A 22,533-nucleotide genomic window follows, 5' to 3' on the forward strand; every position below is an offset into this window, starting at 1 on the left:
CATTAAGGCCAGATTCGACACACGCGTCAGAGTAGCTAAATTATAACGCGACAGGTACAACTAGGCTATATAGGTACAACTAGACTATAAATAATATTATATTTGACCTTTTAAAGGATTGGTTTGGATAAATGTCCTCCATCTTGCTCAGAATTTTAAAGTCTCGATAAGATCAGCTTGGTCATGTCTGGTTTGCAGCGTTGTTAGTCCTGTGGACCTCTATGGAAGATGACTTAGTTCTGGGATGACTAATAAGTCAATATTGACTTATTAAATTTGCGAGAACGGGTTGGATTGTTACAGCCATGTGTTAAACTTTCTAGAAATCACACATATATATATATATATATATATATATATATATATATATATATATATATATATATATATATATATATATATATATATATATATATATATATATATATATATATCCTTTAGGAGATGAGGATATGCTGCTCAGATACAGACTATTCCTAGGCCTTGGTTAACTCTTTTTTTCTGACACTTGTGCACTTTGCAATGACTGGTGGATCAAAACTTCTGCGTTCCTTCGTCGATCTGCGCCAGAATGGTGTCTGTCACTTCCCTTTTGTTATGCATAAGTGGGGGACTATGTCAGAATGCATTTAATTTAAAAACAATGCATTTATTGTAGCTTTATCTATTGTATGCTGTGTGTTTAGAAACAAAGCAACAAAAATACTCATTGACTGATTGATGTTAAGGTGTTATAGGACAACTAGACAATCCATTCACCTGGGTTCTAGGAGACTCGAACCATAGACATCACGTGTGTTAGGCCGAAGCTCTATCAACCGAGCTATTGAGTAGCCTTAATAAGGAAAACCTGTTTAAAACCTTTTTAAACCTGGACAAGACTGTCTAAACATCTCATGTAAACCCATCAGGTTTACTCCAGTCTTTACCTTTCAGTGATGAAGTGTTGATGCATAAAAAAATTCAGGGAAAGATAATTAACATCAAGTATTTTTTCAACATTTTATTATTGGTAAAAAACACAATAGCATATATATACTAATTTGCATCGAGCGGTATAAAATGACTAAACTCTAGATAACTTCTTATTGGGCATATTTATGAAGTCAAAACATACATTCAGGCGAATCATATGTCCTCGGGAAATTAGGTGGAAGCGTCCACGATTGGTCTGCCTGAGTGATACTAAGCAGTCTAGCAGAGCAAGTCTGCCTGAGTGATACTAAGCAGCCTAGCAGAGCAAGTCTGCGTGAGTGATACTAAGCAGCCTAGCAGAGCAAGTCTGCGTGAGTGATACTAAGCAGCCTAGCAGAGCAAGTCTGCCTGAGTGATACTAAGCAGCTTAGCAGAGCAAGTGGGACCACGACCCTGTCTTGGCATTTTCTGTGAAGGAAGGAAGGAAGGAAGGAAGGAAGGAAGGAAGGAAGGAAGGAAGGAAGGAAGGAAGGAAGGAAGGAAGGAAGGAAGGAAGGAAGGAGAGAGAGAGAGAGAGAGAGAGAGAGAGAGAGAGAGAGAGAGAGAGAGAGAGAGAGAGAGAGAGAGAGAGAGAGAGAGAGAGAGAGAGAGAGAGAGAGAGGAGAGAGAGAGAGAGAGAGAGAGAGAGAGAGAGAGAGAGAGAGAGAGAGAGAGAGAGAGAGAGAGAGAGAGAGAGAGAGAGAGAGAGAGAGAGAGAGAAATACACAAGGATGTTTCAGGAGAGGGAAGAGGCAGGTAGAGAGACCGAAAGAGGGGAGGATTGGTGAGGGGGAGAGAAGAGAGAGAAAGGAAATTAGAAGAGCGGGGAGAGGAGGGGGGGAGAAAGGGCAGTTAGTAATGTGAGGGGAAAAAAAAAGAGCTCCGATCGCAGCTTAGATAACCCGCTTCCCCTGGTGTTTCACAACGGAGCTTGTATTAACCAGATGACACTGTAAATATTAGTCAATTAAATTATTCCCGTACAGTAAGGTTATGGCGGCAAAGGACAGTCTCTTGTTTGTCTCACCTCACGATAGGACTCCTCACGCCTCCTCCCACACACACACATGCACGTCATATGGAATGTATTGAAGGAAGAAAAAATTATATAACACACTTAAACAACGAGATAAGTAATTAGCGAGCCAGGTATATAGGCTAAACAGCGGGGTATAAGCTTACCGTAGTTGTTGGTATAACTATGTTGAAGTGTACCGTAGTTGGTACATCTGTGTGGATTGTTGGTATAACTATGTTGAAGTGTACCGTAGTTGCATCTGTGGATATGTACCGTAGTTGCGGCCTCCACGGTAGCTTAGTGATCAACCAGCAAGTGTACTTTACTCATTCGAAGGCTAAAATATACTCTCAAGTGTATATACACACACACACACCGATAAATATATAAACCACTAGGTGTATATACATATCCCTTTGATAGTAAGATGAATGCTATATGATACCGACATATACATCGCCTCTACACAAGCAAGTTGCCCAGTATCCTTGTAAACACAAGACATACTCTACCCAGGAGGTGCAGCACGATAGCTGTGGTCCCTGTAAACAATAAAATGTCAGCTAGGTGGTGTAACACGCCATCTTTGTTTACTGTAAACAAGTGAGACGGGATGGACGTCTCTACGCTACAAGTAGCAAAAGCTGCTGAGTGCGACTTGAACCTGAAGATAGCGGAATGGATCAAGGGATTTATCGAGATAGAAGATTGGTGGGAATTGGAACGGATTAGATGTTAGAGGAGAAAAGACGCCCACAGGCATCCTAGCACAGCCAGGAGCTGGACCGTGGGCGTGTGGGCGTGGTTACAACCATCCCAGTCACAGGAATCGTGGCAGACTTCGGCAACTGCTCCCCGTTCAGTCTTGCCTTTCTCACAGTCCCAGCCCATGTCTGTGGGTCCACACGTCCGCACCAGCGAGACTAGCGTTCCTGTTGGGAGTCGAACGAGTCACAAACACCTCACAAAAATAACTGCACATACCAGTGCTCCACCGAGGCACGATCTCATAATACTAATACATTGTGTCAGGGGACAGGCACCCAGAGTGTATTTATACATGTTAGGCTTATACTCACGTTTGTCATCTTCGGCGGGGGTGTAGGTCCTGATGGTCATGCAGACTGTCATGGCAGGCTCGCACGGTGCTGCCTCCGGAGGCTGGCTGATGCACGCCCTCCCCTCGCCCACTGCCTCGCCCTCTGCTTCGCCTCCTGCCTCACCCCCTGCCTCACCTGCTTCCTCACTCGTGCACTGCACGCAATGGATACCCACGGCTGAGAGAGAGAGAGAGAGAGAGAGAGAGAGAGAGAGAGAGAGAGAGAGAGAGAGAGAGAGAGAGAGAGAGAGAGAGAGAGAGAGAGAGAGAGATTATTAACTAGTGCGTATGGGAAGATACATTTAGGGGTTAAATTATACAAAATGCGGCAAGCAAGTGAGTGTAGACATTGATTTGTGAAACTATTACAAGGTAGACACAAGGTAGACACAGGGTAGACACAGGGTAGACACAAGGTAGACACAGGGTAGACACAAGGTAGACACAGGGTAGACACAGGGTAGACACAAGGTAGACACAAGGTAGATACAGGGTAGACACAGGGTAGACACAAGGTAGACACAAGGTAGACACAAGGTAGACACAGGGTAGACACAGGGTAGACACAGGGTAGACACAGGGTAGACACAGGGTAGACACAGGGTAGACACAGGGTAGACACAAGGTAGACACAGGGTAGACACAAGGTAGACACAAGTTAGACACAAGGTAGACACAAGGTAGACACAGGGTAGACACAAGGTAGACACAAGGTAGACACAGTATATACTCTACCAGAGGTCCTATACCTCGTTGGCAGAACAGCAGCAGAAGCAGCAGCAGCAGCAGGAGGCGAGGAGGGCGGGTTGTGGGCGTGGTCATCACGGGGTACCGCCCACACAGGGCTGGGCGGGCTGTGGGCGTGGTCATAGCGAGGCACCGCCCACAGAGCACCACTCAACACACACTAACCTCCTAGAAACACCTGCAAGAATCAAAATGATTGAGATATAGTGAAGATTTCCATTAACAAATAAAATCAACAACGATTACTAAAAATATATATAATAACAAACACAATACAACAAAAACATCATCAACAGATAATTCTATAATTATAAAGGCCCTGCCTTGATATAGTTTGCTATAGGACTTAAGAGACAGACCGTCCGCTCCAGCATCAGTCCTCACGTCCAATATTGAGTTGTGGAGATGAGAGAGATCACCGAAGGAGGCTGGCCAGTCTCCACATCTCTGATTAGTCCGAAGAGAACACGATGCGTGTTCCTGGGGTCTCTCTCCTATATCATAATTGTCCAGGTGTTATAGTGTAGATCACCTTTGGTGTTCTCTAGAACACAACAGGTGTAGAACACAATAGGTGTTCTCTAAAACACAATACATGTCTTTAGAACACAATATATGTCTTTAGAGCACAATACATGTTCTCTAAAACACAATAGGTGTCTTTAGAACACAATAAGTGCTCTCTAGAATACAATAGGTGTTCTCTAGAATACAATAGGTGTTCTCTAGAACACCTTAAGTGTGTTGTTACGCCAGGAAGAAGATGCAAGACAAATCTATCTCAAAAGAACATGGGAAGATTATCCCCCCCCCCTAGGGGCCAAATTGGGGAACTTGCCCCCCCCTTCCCCCCCCCCCCCCCCGAACAACTCTGGACACACGTCCAAATACTGTACATGAATTGCTCACAAGTATATAAATTAGAACACAAACTACAATGAAATATAACGTATAGTAGTTATAATGACTGAGATGAGTGAAGACAGAGGATCCAATAGAAGATCAGCCAGACGGGACAAGTCGGCGTCGCCAGCAGTCGCGCTGCTTCATATTCCACAAGATAACGATCGTAAATAACACAGTGATATCGAAACTGTGCTTCGTGAATTGTGGCGTTGTGGAGGCGGCTCCAGACGCTGGGCAGCGGTGTGAGACGGGAAAGGGGATTCTGTGTGTCTACATGCCTCTGTCTGCTTCAGTCATTCGGGCTCCTGTCTTTCTCTAACATGTCTCGTTGTCTCTGTGTCCCCTTATCTCTTCCTCTCTCTCTCTCTCCTCGCATCACCCATCTGGCTATCGCCAAACATCTCACCTACAGCGTCCCCGCCAGCAGTCATGGGTAGTGATGGACGGGTCCACATGTCCCCTGGTCTAATGGCGCTCCTTGCAGCGTCGAGACCGCTGCCTGAGTGAATCATGTCCATTCTGCTTCCTGCGAGACTTGCCTCCAGGCAACGGGAATGGGAATTCTCAATACGTTTTGTGCACTTATGAACGCAATTGGTGTTTATTTATACTTAACGATGAAAGATTTGTTTTGGTATTTTAACAGAACAGGTTAGCCTGGAATGTATGTTTATAATTGTGTGTTTAATATGTTGAAATTAATGTTGATATGCCTGCAATTCTAGCTGCAACTTGGCCTCTAACTTGGGTTATAATCTGTGCTGAAACTTGGAACTTTGATGATGACTGCGCCTGGGGATGTGCTGCTGTCTTCAGATGGACACACGTGTCTCCAAAGTGTGTGTGTGTATATGTCGTACCTAGTAGCCAGAAAGCACTTCTCAGCCTACTATGCAAGGCCCGATTTGCCAAATAAGCCAAGTTTTCATGAATTAATGTTTTAATTAACTACCTAACCTAACTTTTTTGGCTACCTAACCTAACCTATAAAGATAGGTTAGGTTAGGTTAGGTAGGGTTGGTTAGGTTCGGTCATATATCTACGTTAATTTTAACTCCAATAAAAAAAAATTGACCTCATACATAATGAAATGGGTAGCTTTATCATTTCATAAGAAAAAAATTAGAGAAAATATATTATTTCAGGAAAACTTGGCTTATTAGGCAAATCGGGCCTTGCATAGTAGGCTGAGAAGTGCATTCTGGCTACTGGGTACGACATATTATATATATATATATATATATATATATATATATATATATATATATATATATATATATATATATATATGCGAACAAGCCTGAATGGTCCCCAGGACAATATGCAACTGAAAACTCACACCCCAGAAGTGACTCGAACCCATACTCCCAGAAGCAACGCAACTGGTATGTACAAGACGCCTTAATCCACTTGACCATCACGACCGGACATAATGAGGTGATAGCCGAGGCTATTTGAACCACCCCACCGCCGGCACTCGGATAGTAATCTTGGGCATAGCATTTTACCAAATCACCTCATTCTTTGGGGCACACGTGAGGAACACAAATGCGAACAAGCCTGAATGGTCCCCAGGACAATATGCAACTGAAAACTCACACCCCAGAAGTGACTCGAACCCATACTCCCAGAAGCAACGCAACTGGTATGTACAAGACGCCTTAATCCACTTGACCATCACGACCGGACATAATGAGGTGATAGCCGAGGCTATTTGAACCACCCCACCGCCGGCACTCGGATAGTAATCTTGGGCATAGCATTTTACCAAATCACCTCATTCTTTGGGGCACACGTGAGGAACACAAATGCGAACAAGCCTGAATGGTCCCCAGGACAATATGCAACTGAAAACTCACACCCCAGAAGTGACTCGAACCCATACTCCCAGAAGCAACGCAACTGGTATGTACAAGACGCCTTAATCCACTTGACCATCACGACCGGACATAATGAGGTGATAGCCGAGGCTATTTGAACCACCCCACCGCCGGCACTCGGATAGTAATCTTGGGCATAGCATTTTACCAAATCACCTCATTCTTTGGGGCACACGTATGTACAAGGCGTCTTGTACATACCAGTTGCGTTGCTTCTGGGAGTATGGGTTCGAGTCACTTCTGGGGTGTGAGTTTTCAGTTGCATATTGTCCTGGGGACCATTCAGGCTTGTTCGCATTTGTGTTCCTCACGTGTGCCCCAAAGAATGAGGTGATTTGGTAAAATGCTATGCCCAAGATTACTATCCGAGTGCCGGCGGTGGGGTGGTTCAAATAGCCTCGGCTATCACCTCATTATGTCCGGTCGTGATGGTCAAGTGGATTAAGGCGTCTTGTACATACCAGTTGCGTTGCTTCTGGGAGTATGGGTTCGAGTCACTTCTGGGGTGTGAGTTTTCAGTTGCATATTGTCCTGGGGACCATTCAGGCTTGTTCGCATTTGTGTTCCTCACGTGTGCCCCAAAGAATGAGGTGATTTGGTAAAATGCTATGCCCAAGATTACTATCCGAGTGCCGGCGGTGGGGTGGTTCAAATAGCCTCGGCTATCACCTCATTATGTCCGGTCGTGATGGTCAAGTGGATTAAGGCGTCTTGTACATACCAGTTGCGTTGCTTCTGGGAGTATGGGTTCGAGTCACTTCTGGGGTGTGAGTTTTCAGTTGCATATTGTCCTGGGGACCATTCAGGCTTGTTCGCATTTGTGTTCCTCACGTGTGCCCCAAAGAATGAGGTGATTTGGTAAAATGCTATGCCCAAGATTACTATCCGAGTGCCGGCGGTGGGGTGGTTCAAATAGCCTCGGCTATCACCTCATTATGTCCGGTCGTGATGGTCAAGTGGATTAAGGCGTCTTGTACATACCAGTTGCGTTGCTTCTGGGAGTATGGGTTCGAGTCACTTCTGGGGTGTGAGTTTTCAGTTATATATATATATATATATATATATATATATATATATATATATATATATATATATATGACAATGTCAGACCACGGAGGAAAAATGAAACAGGAATTTCCTTAAGTACTTTCGTATATTAATACATCTTCAGAAGGAGTGACTGAAGATGTATCTCCTTCTGAAGATGTATTAATATACGAAAGTACTTAAGGAAATTCCTGTTTCATTTTTCCTCCGTGGTCTGACATTGTCACATTTTTAATCACGTGTTTATTTTCGTGATATACACACACACACATATATATATATATATATATATATATATATATATATATATATATATATATATATATATATATATATATATATATATATATATATTCACCAATCTTCGCAAGAATTATGGATTAAAAATGGTATTAAATTACTATAATTTTTCATGAATTTTAAGGATATATGTTGTACCTAATAGGCCAAGTTGCCTAACAAGCCGAATCTTCCTAAAATATTATATTGAAAAAGAAAAAAAATATAATGGAATGATTAAGCTTTCTATTACATTATTTATAATTTGATTTTTTTAATTTGAGTAAAAACTAACATAAATTTTATCAAACCTAAATTAACGTAACATAAATCAGTAATTCACGTTCTTAATGTAATATAATCATATTAATTGGAATAAACAATTTTGAAATAAATATTTTGAAAATGACGAAAATCCCTCTGATTGTTAAGCTTTGCATATCAGCTCAGGTATCGTATGGGGAAGGAAATTGCAGAAATGTGGCCTCAAGTGGCCCAGGCGGCCCGAGGTGGCCCCCAGGTACCTCCAGGTGGCCCCCAGGTGGCCCCCAGGTGGCTTCAGGTGGCCAGGGAATCAGGAATCAGTCTCCGGAACGATAAAACAAAGTCCTCGGACTCTCCTGTCCGAGGCACTGTCTCTTGGACAGAGACAGAGGAACGGATGTTCACTCCAGAGACACACAGACGTCTGAGAGAAGGAAGAACCATCGCAAGCACCGCAATATTTATATCTGGTACGAGGTAGAGTCACGTACTTTAATACAGAAGACAGAGACGCGAGTAATGAATCTTTGGAAGTGTCGTGGAGTGGTCCTCCCGTGTGTGTGTGGCTTCCATTAGTGCACTCCACTGTCGACGACCCCAGCAGCTGCCTCATGTGTCCAGAAAACTGGTCATAGCGAGCTCTTAACGCGAACTACGACAACATAAAATGGAGATCTCAATCAGCGGGACGTATAATGTGAGTGAGGGAGGGAATGGAAAAGGGGTTGGAGGGGGGTGTTTCTTCAGCTGTCTAAGAGAACTGTTTGTTCCTGCTCCTGCTTCCTCACCGCCTTGTCGTCCAGCGCGCTCCGCCAGACACACTTGGACGCTTTAATTCTCCATTCAGAAATATTTCGTTAATGTAAATTTTTTTTATTACTTCCGGGTTGAGTAGCCACTTCTATTCCGGACGCTGCAGCTGCATGTGTTGTCAGGATGAACGAGCGTAGTATTGCGGTCAAACTATGCATCTATTCCGGACGGTGCAGCTGCATGTGTTGTCAGGATGAACGAGCGTAGTATTGCGGTCAAACTATGCATACATTCATACATGAAGTCATATATGAATACATACATTGCAGACAGCAATTCACAATAACGTGGCTGAAACGTAGACACCCAACACACACACACATCTGAAAATTAACGAAGCGACGACGTTTCGGTCCGTTCTGGAATATTCCAAGTCGTGGTACAGAAAGTTAAAATATATATATTACAAGAATGTGGTGAACGGCCAGAAGGTAAGAAGTCTACCATATGAGTTAATATAAATCATGAAAACTGTAAATATAAATATTACTGAATCTCCTTTAATACAAATTCATGTAATTTGAATATAAAAAATTCGAACTATACTGTCTTGATCCATTTTTAATTAATTTATTTACACGAAATCTGAGCAACTAATCACATTAATAAAGTTAACTAACATTGACCATTACCCTAAACAATTTGCTAAGACACTCACCCGTCATTGTCTTAACAAGCTATTGGTGTTAGCACCTTGCACTAATGTACCACTCAATAGCCCACATATGTACTATCACAACCCACTATTGTGATAATTCTATATTACTTCTTAAGCAATCTAGTTTTCATTCCATTGTCGCAATTCTCAATTGAATTAACTACTTCGTCTGAATAATTAGTTATCTTGTTCGTCTCGTTATCATGATATTGGGCAGTGATTGAAGCGAAAGAAAATGGGATTTATCACGATATATTGGACAGTGGGAATAGATAGATATATAGATGGGGGTTATATAGTTATACTGATAGAGTCACATGTATAGGCAGTCAATTTGACAGATATATACTTGATTGACAGATACACAGATATACTGATTGGCAGATAAAAAGATATACTGATTGACAGATACAGATATACTGACTGGCAGATAAAAAGATATACTAATTGACAGATACACAGATATACTGATTGGCAGATAAAAAGATATACTGATTGACAGATACACAGATATACTGAATGACAGATAAAAAGATATACTGATTGGCAGATACACAGATATACTGAATGACAGAAACAATGACACACAGAAGACACAAATGCATAAACATACAGGCAAGCAGATATACCCCCCCCCCCTCACACACACATACACACTTTGACACACGCGCACACAAACACACACTCTCTAGAACACCCTCTCACACTATCAAACACACACTTCCACACCTGTTGACTGACGGTTGAGAGGCGGGACCAAAGAGCCAGAGCTCAACCCCCGCAAGCACAACTAGGTGAGTACACTCTCTCCTTCATCCCCCTGAAAGGCTCATATGAAATTTGCACCGTAAAGAAAAATCACAATTTATTTAGGAAGGAAAACAATTCATGCGAAGAATTTTGTCTTATCTCCACAGAGATAGGCGGAGGAACCGGTTTTAAGATTCATTATTAAAAAAAAAGATACGGACTTAAAAACTTGTCCAAGATGACGATTCCGTTTTACAACAACCCTCCCTCCCTTCCCCTTAAATATATATATATATATATATATATATATATATATATATATATATATATATATATATATATATATATATATATATAATTAAAAAAGCATGTCTGTTCGGGATGTGGAGGGCAGATGTCTATGGCTAGCCTCACCCAAGCTTGCAGGGTGACTGGATAATTGTTTCCTTTACACAGGTAGATACAGGAGCAGATGACTTCTGAATCCTGTTAGCAACCTACCTCTGATAATTCTTAACAGGGGAACTAAACGCTAAAACGCTAAACCGCTAAATTACGCGGTTTAGCGATTTAGCGAAAGGGAACGCTAAACCTTAAAAGAATTAAGGTTTAGCGCCCAGACAATCCTCCCTGGCCAAGAGTCGAACCCAGACCAGATCACTCGCGATTGATTGATGAAGATTAAGCCTCTACAAGAGGTGGCACGGGCATGAATAGCCCGTATAGGTGGTATAGATGTTTGGAGTGAATGATCTTTGGTCGTGTAACCTCTCGAAGTGTCTCTGGGCCCTCAGAGATCACTCGCGAGTCGTAGGTAAGTGTCTTTGTCTGGTGATAACCATAGCAATTTAAGCAATGGTGTTGTCAATTAATGGTGTTTTAAGCAATTAAGTGAGTTTCAAGCGACGGAGCTGCGTGAATTATGAACGCTGTGATTGACAATAGCAAGAGAATGGGAATGGACATCACACTTAAAATATGAGAACAGATATGAAGCACTTCGCCCCCTCGTGGCGCCAGAGAGAGATAGAGAGAGAGAGAGAGAGAGAGAGTGAGAGAGAGAGAGAAAGAGAGAGAGAGAGAGAGAAAGAGAGAAAGAGAGAGAGAGAGAGAGAGAGAGAGAGAGAGAGAGAGAGAGAGAGAGAGAGAGAGAGAGAGAGAGAGAGAGAGAGAGAGAGAGAGAGAGATGTGAGTGAGATATATAGAGTGTGTGTGAATGAGAGATATAGAGAGTGTGAGAGTGAGAGATATATAGAGTGTGAGAGTGAGAGATATAGAGAGAGTGAGTGAGTGAGAGATATAGAGAGAGTGAGAGATATATAGAGAGTGTGAGAGTGAAAGATATAGAGAGAGTGAGTGAGTGAGATATAGAGAGAGTGTGAGTGAGATATATAGAGAGTGTGAGATATATAGAGAGCGTGAGAGTGAGAGACATAGAGAGAGTGAGAGAGAGGGGTGAGAGTGAGGTCAAGAGAGGTTCACTGGACCACTTGTGTGTCAACTCTCACGCTCCACACCACAAACACGCCCTCTTCCTTCCCCAACGACAGCACGTGTACCTACAATTGACTCGAACGTACATAAACGAACTGTTACAGCCAACGTTGTCTATGTTTTGCACTATTTAAATTTGCATAGACCACACAAAATTAAACATTCCTAGGCCTAATATTTCACATATGTGAAAATATTAATTTCAATAAATAAAATGTGAAATTATTATTATTATGAATTATATCAGGTCTAAGATAGCGAATTTTAGGCCTAATTTACCTTCAGTGACATTTCCATTTTGTTAATATATGACATTTGTACTTATTAATTAATAATACAACAGGTAAACAGTTTTAGGACCCAACTGTCTATTTTTTTTATACATTTGAGGAAATAGTTGTAATAATTATTGATTTACGGTCTCCCTGATACATCAACCTGTCCTTACACGCAATACGCATCAGATATGACGGTATTGCATTTTATTGCAAGTTTATGTAAGTGAGCCCGGCACTCTGGTGTCAGTTGCAGGGAGTAGGCACAGCCAGAGCTTCGAGGCTTCGTTACAAGAGTTGTTACATTCTTGTACAGCCACTAGTACGCGTAGCGTTTCGGGCAAGTCCTTAATCCTATGGTCCCTGGAATACGATCCCCTGCCGCGAAGAATCGTTTTTTCATCCAAGTACACATTTTACTGTTGCGTTAAACAGAGGCTACAGTTAAGGAATTGCGCCCAGTAAATCCTCCCCGGCCAGGATACGAACCCATGACATAGCGCTCGCGGAACGCCAGGCGAGTGTCTTACCACTACACCACGGAGACTGTCAAACCTCAACCTCCTCGACCTCCTTCTTCCTCCTTCGACCTCAACCTCCTGTAAGCTGACGAAGCTCGCTACCTGAAGCTCATCCCCTAGTGAAGGGGAGGAGCCGGTGGCTGAGCGGACAGAACACTGGACGCGTGATTCTGTGGTCCCGGGTTCGATCCCGGGCGCCGGCGAGAAGCAATGGGCAGTTTCTTTCACCCTGATGCCACTGTTACCTAGCAGTAAATAGGTACCTGGGAGTTAGTCAGCTGTCACAGGCTGCTTCCTGGGGGTGGAGGCCTGGTCGAGGACCGGGCCGCGGGGACACTAAGCCCCCGAAATCATCTCAAGATAACCTCAAGAAGCCGAATTGTCGGCAATGCCCCCAGCGTACATCAAAGGAACTGGTCAAGAATGCCACGGAAAAAAAAAACTTTCGCGACTTACACCAGAAAGCCCATTCAAGAACGACAGTGTATGTCATCCACGTGGACTCCTGCGTCGACGTCTCGCAAGAGCCTGTCAGTCTGGAAGGAATCTGGGCAGACTGACGGTCCTTCAGGAGAGCATTTCTGACTGTAAGGATTCTGGATAGACATATTTCTTGTCATTGTTTCTGCCACTGGCAGCAGCGGGGGCAGATAGAGGAAGCAGAACACAATTGAAAACACGAAAGGCGCACTGTGGCAGGAGAGGCAGAGCAGTGACGGTGAAGGTGGTTTACGACGGTGACGAGACTAACAGTCATCGAGAAGTGAGGCGACACCTTCTGAAACCCAAGACTTAATTACAAGGATGAGGAGGGTGAGAAAGAGGAGGGAGTTGAAGAAGAGGGGGAAGACGAAGATGTCCTAGAGGAACTTGAAGAGCTTGTGCAGGCGATGAGTCACTATAACGTGGCTAAAGTATGTTGACCTTTATGTATGAAAGTATGTTGACCTTTATGTATGAAAGTATGTTGACCTTTATGTATGAAAGTATGTTGACCTTTATGTATGAAAGTATGTTGACCTTTATGTATGAAAGTATGTTGACCTTTATGTATGAAAGTATGTTGACCTTTATGTATGAAAGTATGTTGACCTTTATGTATGAAAGTATGTTGACCTTTATGTATGAAAGTATGTTGCCCTTTATGTATGAAAGTATGTTGACCTTTATGTATGAAAGTATGTTGACCTTTATGTATGAAAGTATGTTGACCTTTATGTATGAAAGTATGTTGACCTTTATGTATGAAAGTATGTTGACCTTTATGTATGAAAGTATGTTGACCTTTATGTATGAAAGTATGTTGCAGAGCTTCCATCAACATCATTCGCCCCGCTATTAGTGGGTAAATAGGTTGTGTGGGATTACACCTGTGTATTTACATTGGCTGTTGTTGTTTAAGATTCGCTACTTGGAACAAAAAATTCCAAGTAGCACGAGCTATGGTGAGCCCATAGTTACATTGGCTGATACCTATCTACCGCACAGCACCGCTGAGGGAGGAGGGGGGCTGCCTGAAAATTACTAAAATAGCCTCTCATGCCCTGGGCGCCTTTGGCAAATGTGCATTTAAGTTTCTAAAGGTGGCGGGTGAGAAACTCATTAGGCAAACTTAAGAGACTCAAGAGCAGCAAGTGTCCTGTTCCAGCACCTCAGACAGGAAAGTCTCGATCCCACAGAGAAAATGCCTACTGAATTTGGGACACACAACCCATCTCTACAAAGCTGGATGGTTTTCAAACAGTGCTATATATATGTATCTTTTATGTAAACTGAGACAATATGTAATAAATTAAATGTCACATCGAATAAAATATAAAAAAATAAGTAGTTATAATTTTTATAATTATAAAGTAAATATAATTTTTGGTATAGTTATACCTTAGATAGGTCAGCCTAGGTATTGTCCACATACTAGTAAATAGGTACCTTGGGGTTCATAGAGCTGTAGTGGTTGGCATCCTAACGATGGTCAGTACTACTAGGTTCCTAGTAAGAACTACTAGGCCTAGTAGTTAGACATACACACACATGATACACACACCCACACAGGGAACACAAAACCCAGGGAAGATTGACTGGGAACCAATCCCTAACAGTTCGTTTCTGTTCAACCCAAAAGCAATTGGGGACCTGTGAATACACCGATTAGCGGATGGTGTTCCAGGAAAAGAAACTAGTAGGGGGCAAGGTTTACCATGAGCTATGGGAAGGGTTAAGCTCTCAGTCTGCTAACAGAAGTCACAACTCTCCTCATGTTGACCAGACCACACACTATAAAATAAAGGGACGACATTTCGGTCCGTCCTGGACCATTCTCAAGTCGATTGTGATGATTGAAGGTCAAAATACTTTAGCCACGTTATTCATGCACCAACTCATGCAACTCCTCTACTCATGCACCAACCTCCATAAAAAAATGCTTTCCAAAGATGAAATTATACAATCCTCACCACAGTTATAAAGAGCTTTCTCTTTCCATTATTAATGCGAGTGTACCAAGGGTGAGAGACGGCCGCCATATGCATCTGGCCAGCACCCAGCATCTCATCTCCGGCAGTGCTTACATTGCATTAAATTGACTTAACTACTAACATCCATCGCTTGATTGTTCCTCAACGCCGTGTCTCTTTCTGACCCAGGAGTATGAGGGGGTCCAGACGTCGTCAAGACAGTCTTTCCATTTTGCAAAACGGTTTTTCCTTCATTCTAAGGAAACCTTTTAAGGCAGATTCCAAAGATTGATCTAAAGCTCAGTAGCCGTGAAACTATTGTGGCATAGTAAGAGTGTTTGATATAGGATGATATATATGACAGGAATGTTTTCGTTGAGTTAAAATAAAGTCAGAAACCTGACATATAATTTAAATCAGCCTAATATTTCTGCCTAATATAGGTAAACCTAGGCCTGTTAGAAATATATTTTGTCAATACAATATCCTAATATTGCTTTATTGACGTAACATTGGTCAGCCAGCTGGTATCCTAGCACACCAGTGACATAACGCTGGCCAGCTGGCACCCAAGACGAGAGCCACCTTAGGTGCCAAGGTGCCACCTGCTGCACCTTAGCACATTAAACGTTCTTATGAGGCTTCGCAGCTCCTCAGATATTTTTAATGTCACTCTGGGCTTAACCTAGATTTTATACGGGTTCCGCCTGAGTTTACGAAGGAGGTGGTGAAGGAAGAGGAGGAGGAGGAAGAGAAGACGGAGGAGGCAGAAGGGAAAAGAATAGGGGGGATAGTGAAAAGGGCGCCGTGAAGGCCATGCATAATATGTGAATTTTTTCGGGTCATCCATCATGATTGATTTTTAAATTTAAGTTTAGCGAGGGTTAGCTTCGAGTCCACACACACACACACACTCTCTCACACACACACACACACACACTCTCACACACACACACACACACACACACACACACACACACACACACACACACACACTCTCTCTCTCACACACACACACACACACAAAAAAAAAAAACAATCACTATAATCTCCACTATTCAAAGCCTACCCCACCCCCACCCCCCCGAGCCTGTAGTGTGCAATTATCAGTTAATACTATTTAATTACTCAATAACTAGGGCTCGTAACTGCCATTAACATCACATAAAGCGCGCCCTCAATAAAATCCTGTTATACAAGTGTGATTTTCAATGAATAAAAATAATGAATAATAAGGCAGACGAGGAATACAAGTCGTCGAGGAATGAATCGGAAAGGGAATGAGAATAATGAAAGCATGAAGGAAGAAAGCGGAATGCAACTGAGGAAAGGAGCAGTTCAGCTGAGGAGGAATGCAGCTGTGGAAGGAGGAATTCATTTGAGGAGGGAGGAAGCCTAGCATCAAGAGGGGGAGGGAGGAGGGGGGGGGGGAGGCGCTCGCTTCATCACATCTCTCAAATTCAGTTTCCTTTTTTCGACTGTTTATTTTGTGCATCCTCCTCCCCTTTCTCATTTCTTCCCTCTTCCTTTGCCATTCCTTCTTCCCCTTTATCCTTCCACACTCTTTTCTTACTCCTTACTTTATTTCTTCACTGTTCCCTTAGACCTTTTCTCCTTCCCTTTTCATTCCTTCTTTTATCTGCATTTTTACTTTTTTCCTTTCTCTTTACTCTTTTCTCTTCCTTCTTCCTCCTTTCCGTTACTCATCCTTCCTACCTCTCCCACTCAACGTCCTCATATTTAATAGATGTCTGGTAATTTTCTCCTTGACAGATTGAGGATCAGATCATTAAGGATGAAAATGGCGCTTTAAGGTGGTCAATAACAACCCAATTATCATTAAACTTCAAATAAATGATCTGCCTCGTAAGGAGAGGCAGATCCAGTTAATCGTTCCAGCTAATTATCCTCCAATTATCACTAATCTTCGATATTTCTTCATATTATTGCTAATCTGCAACGTTTCAGTACCGACGCGGGATTTTCTCTTAAACAAGAATGTGTTTTGGGGGGATTGTAATACTTAGGATATTTGTCGAGGAGTAACTCGACACTGTTGGGCAGTTTTGTTGATACTCGAGCGACACACAGGGTCGTGTGAGTGTGTAATTACCTAAGTGTAGTTACAGGATGAGAGCTACGCTCGTGGTGTCCCGTCTTCCCAGTACTCTTTGTCATATAACGCTTTAAAACTACTGACGATTTTGGCCTCAAACCTTCTCACTTAGCTTGTTCCAACTGTCTACCATTCTGTTTGCAAAAGAACACTTTCTAACATTTTTCTCTTGAAAGAGAGAGAGAGAGAGAGAGAGAGAGAGAGAGAGAGAGAGAGAGAGAGAGAGAGAGAGAGAGAGAGAGAGAGAGAGAGAGAGAGAGAGAGAGAGATACTGTATACATACCTCAACTGAAGTATCTGAGGAGATACTTGGGGAATCAGTCAAACTACGCCCATAGGGAGCGCCGTGTGTAGTTATAATCACGTCCTGTCCATGAAGATCAACCAAATGAAACCCAATTGCACCTATACTGATGACTATCACAAAAATATATCATAAATATATATAAATACGTGTGAGTGTTATTGAATATGACCACTAATACTGCTTATTTGAAGTGTTTTCAATAAATAAACTTCTGGATTTAGAAGACGAAACAGGTGAGAATATATTTCTAAGTTACTTCACCTTCGGCGCGAAACTATTGCCTCATTTGTTTCGCCCGTGGAGAGAAACATGGCGACGTTCACTTGAGAGCAGTTGAAAGGCGGAGACACGTTTCCAGCGACCAGAAAGGAAGAGTTTGTGAAGGCTGGGATGAGGGAAGAGACGGAGTACGAGGAGCGACGCGGAGCGTCCTTCCCCTCCGGCCGCCAGAGCGAGACTGACCGGCTCCCGCCGACCTCACGCTCAACGTCCAGCGACTTTCAAGTCCGAGCCTATTAGCTGACTGTTGTTGTCAATTGACTGTTGTTGTCAGCTAACTTTTGTTGCTGACTGTTGTTGCGTGCGCGCGCGCGTCTGTGTGTATGTTTATGTGTGTTTATGTCTCTGTGTGTGCTCACCTATATCTATGAACAGGGCACGAGCTCTAGCTCCTGGCTTCCTTCTCGGGACCACTGAAACTCGACCACATTGAGTCGTCGTGGAAGGAATTAAAACACTAAACAATAATCAACTAGCCTCTCCTTGGTTTATTCTTGTGTCAATATGCGCTCTGTACTAACCCTTAAACGTTCTCTTAGGCCCAAGTGACGCTGCTTTAATTCGTTTTGTTTCTAGCGATGACATTCTTAAGTCAAAAGCAGGAGGACTTTACTGAAGACCAGGAGGGCTTTACTGAGGACCAGGAGGGCTTTACTGAGGACCAGGAGGGCTTTACTGAAGACCAGGAGGGCTTTACTGAGGACCAGGAGGGCTTTACTGAGGACCAGGAGGGCTTTACTGAAGACCAGGAGGGCTTTACTGAGGACCAGGAGGGCTTTACTGAAGACCAAGAGGGCTTTACTGAAGACCAGGAGGGCTTTACTGAGGACCAGGAGGGCTTTACATGCTGTGTTAATTAACCCTCAGTATAAAAAATGCCTCTGTTTCTTACTTCTGCCAATCAAGTTATGCCTAACTACAAGCAACCTTAAATGAGCTCAATTGAGGGCCTCTGCTTCCCGTTTTCCATCCTCGGTAGTTTTTGATCCAATTGAATGCAATGCGGCTCAATTAGGATGCAACGACATGGTTGGTGTGTGAGTGTTGTTGTTAATGATATTCAATTTTTAGTTGCAGAGTTGACGAGGACTTGTTGCCCCTTGAAACAGGCACAGGTAGATATAGGTAGGGTAAGGTAATTATCAGGAAAAAGCACTACGCCATTACAACATATACTCAAAGTTGTGGAGAGGACTGATATCCTCACGACAAACATTTCGACTGCGCCTACCCTCAGGCGATATGACGAAAGGTCGACTGACATACACCTCTTACGACAGCTGAGGAGGTACTGACACTCGAGATATAAAAAACGGGCACTAGGCCGCCAGAGACATCTGTTGGCAGCAGCTATCAACTCTACATCCGCTGAATTCATCCGCAGTTTCCCACATACACTTAAGGGCTAACAAAAATAAAAACGAAACTACTTCATCTCGCCGCGATCGTGAAGAGAATATCATCCTTCTGTATTTCCTTGTAAGCTCAAGTCCAGCTTCCATGTCCAATTGGTAGAGAAATACAAATGGAAACTCTGCTTCTATTGAAGCAGTTTCACTCTGTGTAAGTGTTAATCACTTTCGCGCATCCGTAACTCCTGGAGGAGTTACCAACTTTTCTCTGGAGTGCGCGTAACGGACTCGCTCACGAGTCACGTGAAAAAATATTTGTATAAAATCCATTTTTTATTCGATCGACTTTGGGATAGTTTACAAATGTTTGCCATGAAATTTGCGTTTTCTCTAATAGCCGCATAGCCTATTTGGGAGAACGGCATGGCATTGCATCATCGTGGTAAGACCATTGTATTGTTGAAACGATGAATGTAATCGACGTAGTCTTTTATTTGGTGCCGGTCTAACGCATCTTTGTGTGACATTTTATACTTATGCTCTTCTAGAACATTCTATGGTGAACACATTGGTATAAAAATGAAATTGATACATCGAAAATTAATGTCAGGACGAGCTGGAACTACGAGGTAGTTCCACCTCGTAAGTTACGTTGACGCAATTCATTCCATTTAATATTGCAGTGAAAATAATGGTGATCTCCGGGGCTCGTTTCTCTCTCTGGTCGTGGTTCAAGCTCCGCCAATTTCACTTTCTAGTTTAATGGGGTTATTTTGTGTTGTAGTAAATTTATTGGCGGGGAAGAAAGGGAAAGAAATACGATGTATAACTTGATACAACACAGGCTCGCTCGTAAGACACAGGCTGTGGAGAGAGAGAGAGAGAGAGAGAGAGAGAGAGAGAGAGAGAGAGAGAGAGAGAGAGAGAGAGAGAGAGAGAGAGAGAGAGAGAGAGAGAGAGAGAGAGAGAGAGAGAGACAGAGAGAGAGAGAGACAGAGAGAGAGAGAGAGAGAGAGAGAGAGAGAGAGAGAGAGAGAGAGAGAGAGAGAGAGAGAGAGAGAGAGAGAGAGAGAGAGAGAGAGAGAGAAAGCCGAAGACTATATACATACCTCAAGTAAAGTATCTGCGGAGATACTTGGCGAATCAGTCAAACTACGCGAATAGGGAGTGACGTGTGTAGAGTACTGCTACTCCCGGCACGCCTGTGTATTCTACACCCACATACACATGACGTGGCTCCTGTTATAATCACGTCCTGTACGTAAAGATCAACCATATACAACCCAATTGGACCAATACTGATGGCTCCATATTATAAACATACCACAAAAATATATCATAAATATATATAGATACGTGTGTTAATGAATACAACCATTGAAATACTGCTTGTTTAAAATGTTTCAATAAATAAACATCTGGATTTAGAAGACGTAACAAGTGAAAATTTTGTTACTTCACCTTCGGCGCGAAACTATTGCCTCATTTGTTTCGCCCGTGGAGAGAAACATGGCGACGTTCACTTGAGAACAGTTGAAAGGCAGAGATACGTTTCCAGGGACCAGAAAGAAAAAGGTTGTGAAGGCTGGGGTGAGGGAAGAGACAGAGTACGAGGAGCGACACAGAACATCCTTCCCCTTCGGCCGCCGGGGCGAGACTGACCGGCTCCCGCCGACCTCACCCTCAACGTCCAGCGACTTTCAAGTCCGAGCCTATTAGCTGACTGTTGTTGTCAGCTAACTTTTGTTGCTGACTTTTGTTGCGTGCGCGCGCGTATGTGTATGTCTTTGTACCTATTTGTGCTTGCGGGGGTTGAGCTTTGGCTCTTTGGTCCCGCCTCTCAACTGTCAATCAACTGGTGTACAGATTCCTGAGCCTACTGGGCTCTATCATATCTACATTTGAAACTGTGTATGGAGTCTGCCTCCACCACATCACTGCCTAATGCATTCCATCCGTTAACTACTCTGACATTGAAAAAGTTCCTTCTAACGTCCCTGTGGCTCATGTGGGTACTCAGTTTCCACCTGTGTCCCCTTGTTCGCGTACCACCAGAGTTGAATAGTTTATCCTTGTTTACCCGGTCGATTCCCCTAAGGATTTTGTAGGTTGTGATCATGTCTTTCCTTACTCTTCTGTCTTCCAGTGTCGTAAGGTGCATTTCCAGCAGTCTTTCCTCGTAACTCATGCCTCTTAGTTCTGGGTCTAGTCTAGTGCCATACCTTTGTAGTTTTTCCAGCTTCGTCCTGTGTTTGACAAGGTACGGGCTCCATGCTGGGGCCGCATACTCTAGGATTGGTCTTACATATGTGGTGTACAAGATTCTGAATGATTCCTTACACAGGTTCCTGAACGCTGTTCTGATGTTAGCCAGCCTCGCATATGCTGCAATGTGTGTGTAGATGTGTGTGTGCTCACCTATATCTAAGAGCAGGGCACGAGCTCTAGCTCCTGGCTTCCTTCTCGGGACCACTGAAACTCGATCACATTGAGTCGTCGTGGAAGGAATTAAATACTAAACAATGTTAGTGCTATCTCTTAGGCTCAAGTGACGCTGCTTTAATTCGTTTTGTGTCTAACGATGACATTATTAAGTCAAAAGCACGGCTTTACTGAGGACCAGGAGGGCTTTACTGAGGATCAGGAGGGCTTTACTGAGGACCAGGAGGGCTTTACTGAGGACCAGGAGGGCTTTACTGAGGACCAGGAGGGCTTTACTGAGGACCAGGAGGGCTTTACTGAGGACCAGGAGGGCTTTACTGAGGACCAGGAGGGCTTTACTGAGGACCAGGAAGGCTTTACTGAGGACCAGGAGGACTTTACTGAAGACCAGGAGGGCTTTACTGAGGACCAGGAGGGCTTTACTGTGGACCAGGAGGGCTTTACTGAAGACCAGCAGGGCTTTACTGAAGACCAGGAGGGCTTTACTGAGGACCAGGAGGGCTTTACTGAGGACCAGGAGGGCTTTACTGAGGACCAGGACAGCTTTACATGCCGTGTTAATTAACCCTTGAGGTTACCTTGAGATGATTATACCCTCAGTATAAAAAATGCCTGTTTCTTACTTCTGCCAATCAAGTTATGCCTAACTACAAGCAACCTTAAATGAGCTCGTTTGAGAATTACTCTGCTTCCCGTTTCTCACTCTCGGTAGTTTTTGACCCAATTGAATGCAATGCGGCTCAATTAGGATGCAACGACATGGTTGGTGTGTGAGTGTTGTTGTTAATGATATTCAATTTTTAGTTGCAGAGTTGACGAGGACTTGTTGCCCCTTGAAACAGGCACAGGTAGATAAATTTAGGGTAAGGTAATTATCAG

The 22,533-nt window shown here is 43.2% G+C and overlaps 2 protein-coding genes across 3 annotated transcripts; one reads left to right on the plus strand and one right to left on the minus strand.

Annotated features, from left to right (window-relative positions):
• Positions 1–988: 988 nt before the first annotated feature.
• On the minus strand, positions 989–18,093 carry LOC123745808 (uncharacterized). 2 transcript variants are annotated; one of them, XM_069317633.1, is made up of 5 exons: positions 17,843–18,092; positions 17,558–17,641; positions 3,821–3,996; positions 3,052–3,249; positions 989–2,904 (listed from the first exon to the last, which is right to left on the minus strand). In XM_069317633.1, the coding sequence occupies exons 3-5, from the start codon at positions 3,939–3,941 to the stop codon at positions 2,708–2,710; spliced, it is 516 nt and encodes a 171-aa protein (XP_069173734.1). In that variant the 5' UTR covers positions 3,942–3,996; positions 17,558–17,641; positions 17,843–18,092; the 3' UTR covers positions 989–2,707. The 2 variants fall into 2 exon arrangements, with proteins under 2 accessions (XP_069173734.1, XP_069173735.1); XM_069317634.1 differs by lacking the exon at positions 17,558–17,641 and having other exon boundaries at positions 17,843–18,093.
• Positions 18,094–21,793: 3,700 nt separating this feature from the next.
• LOC138359074 (acidic leucine-rich nuclear phosphoprotein 32 family member B-like) lies at positions 21,794–22,219 on the plus strand. The gene has a single exon (XM_069317774.1). It carries the CDS (start codon positions 21,794–21,796, stop codon positions 22,217–22,219), a length of 426 nt encoding a protein of 141 aa, XP_069173875.1.
• Positions 22,220–22,533: the final 314 nt, after the last annotated feature.

This window comes from Procambarus clarkii, chromosome 88 (assembly GCF_040958095.1).
Source record: "Procambarus clarkii isolate CNS0578487 chromosome 88, FALCON_Pclarkii_2.0, whole genome shotgun sequence".
NCBI lineage: Eukaryota > Metazoa > Arthropoda > Malacostraca > Decapoda > Cambaridae > Procambarus > Procambarus clarkii.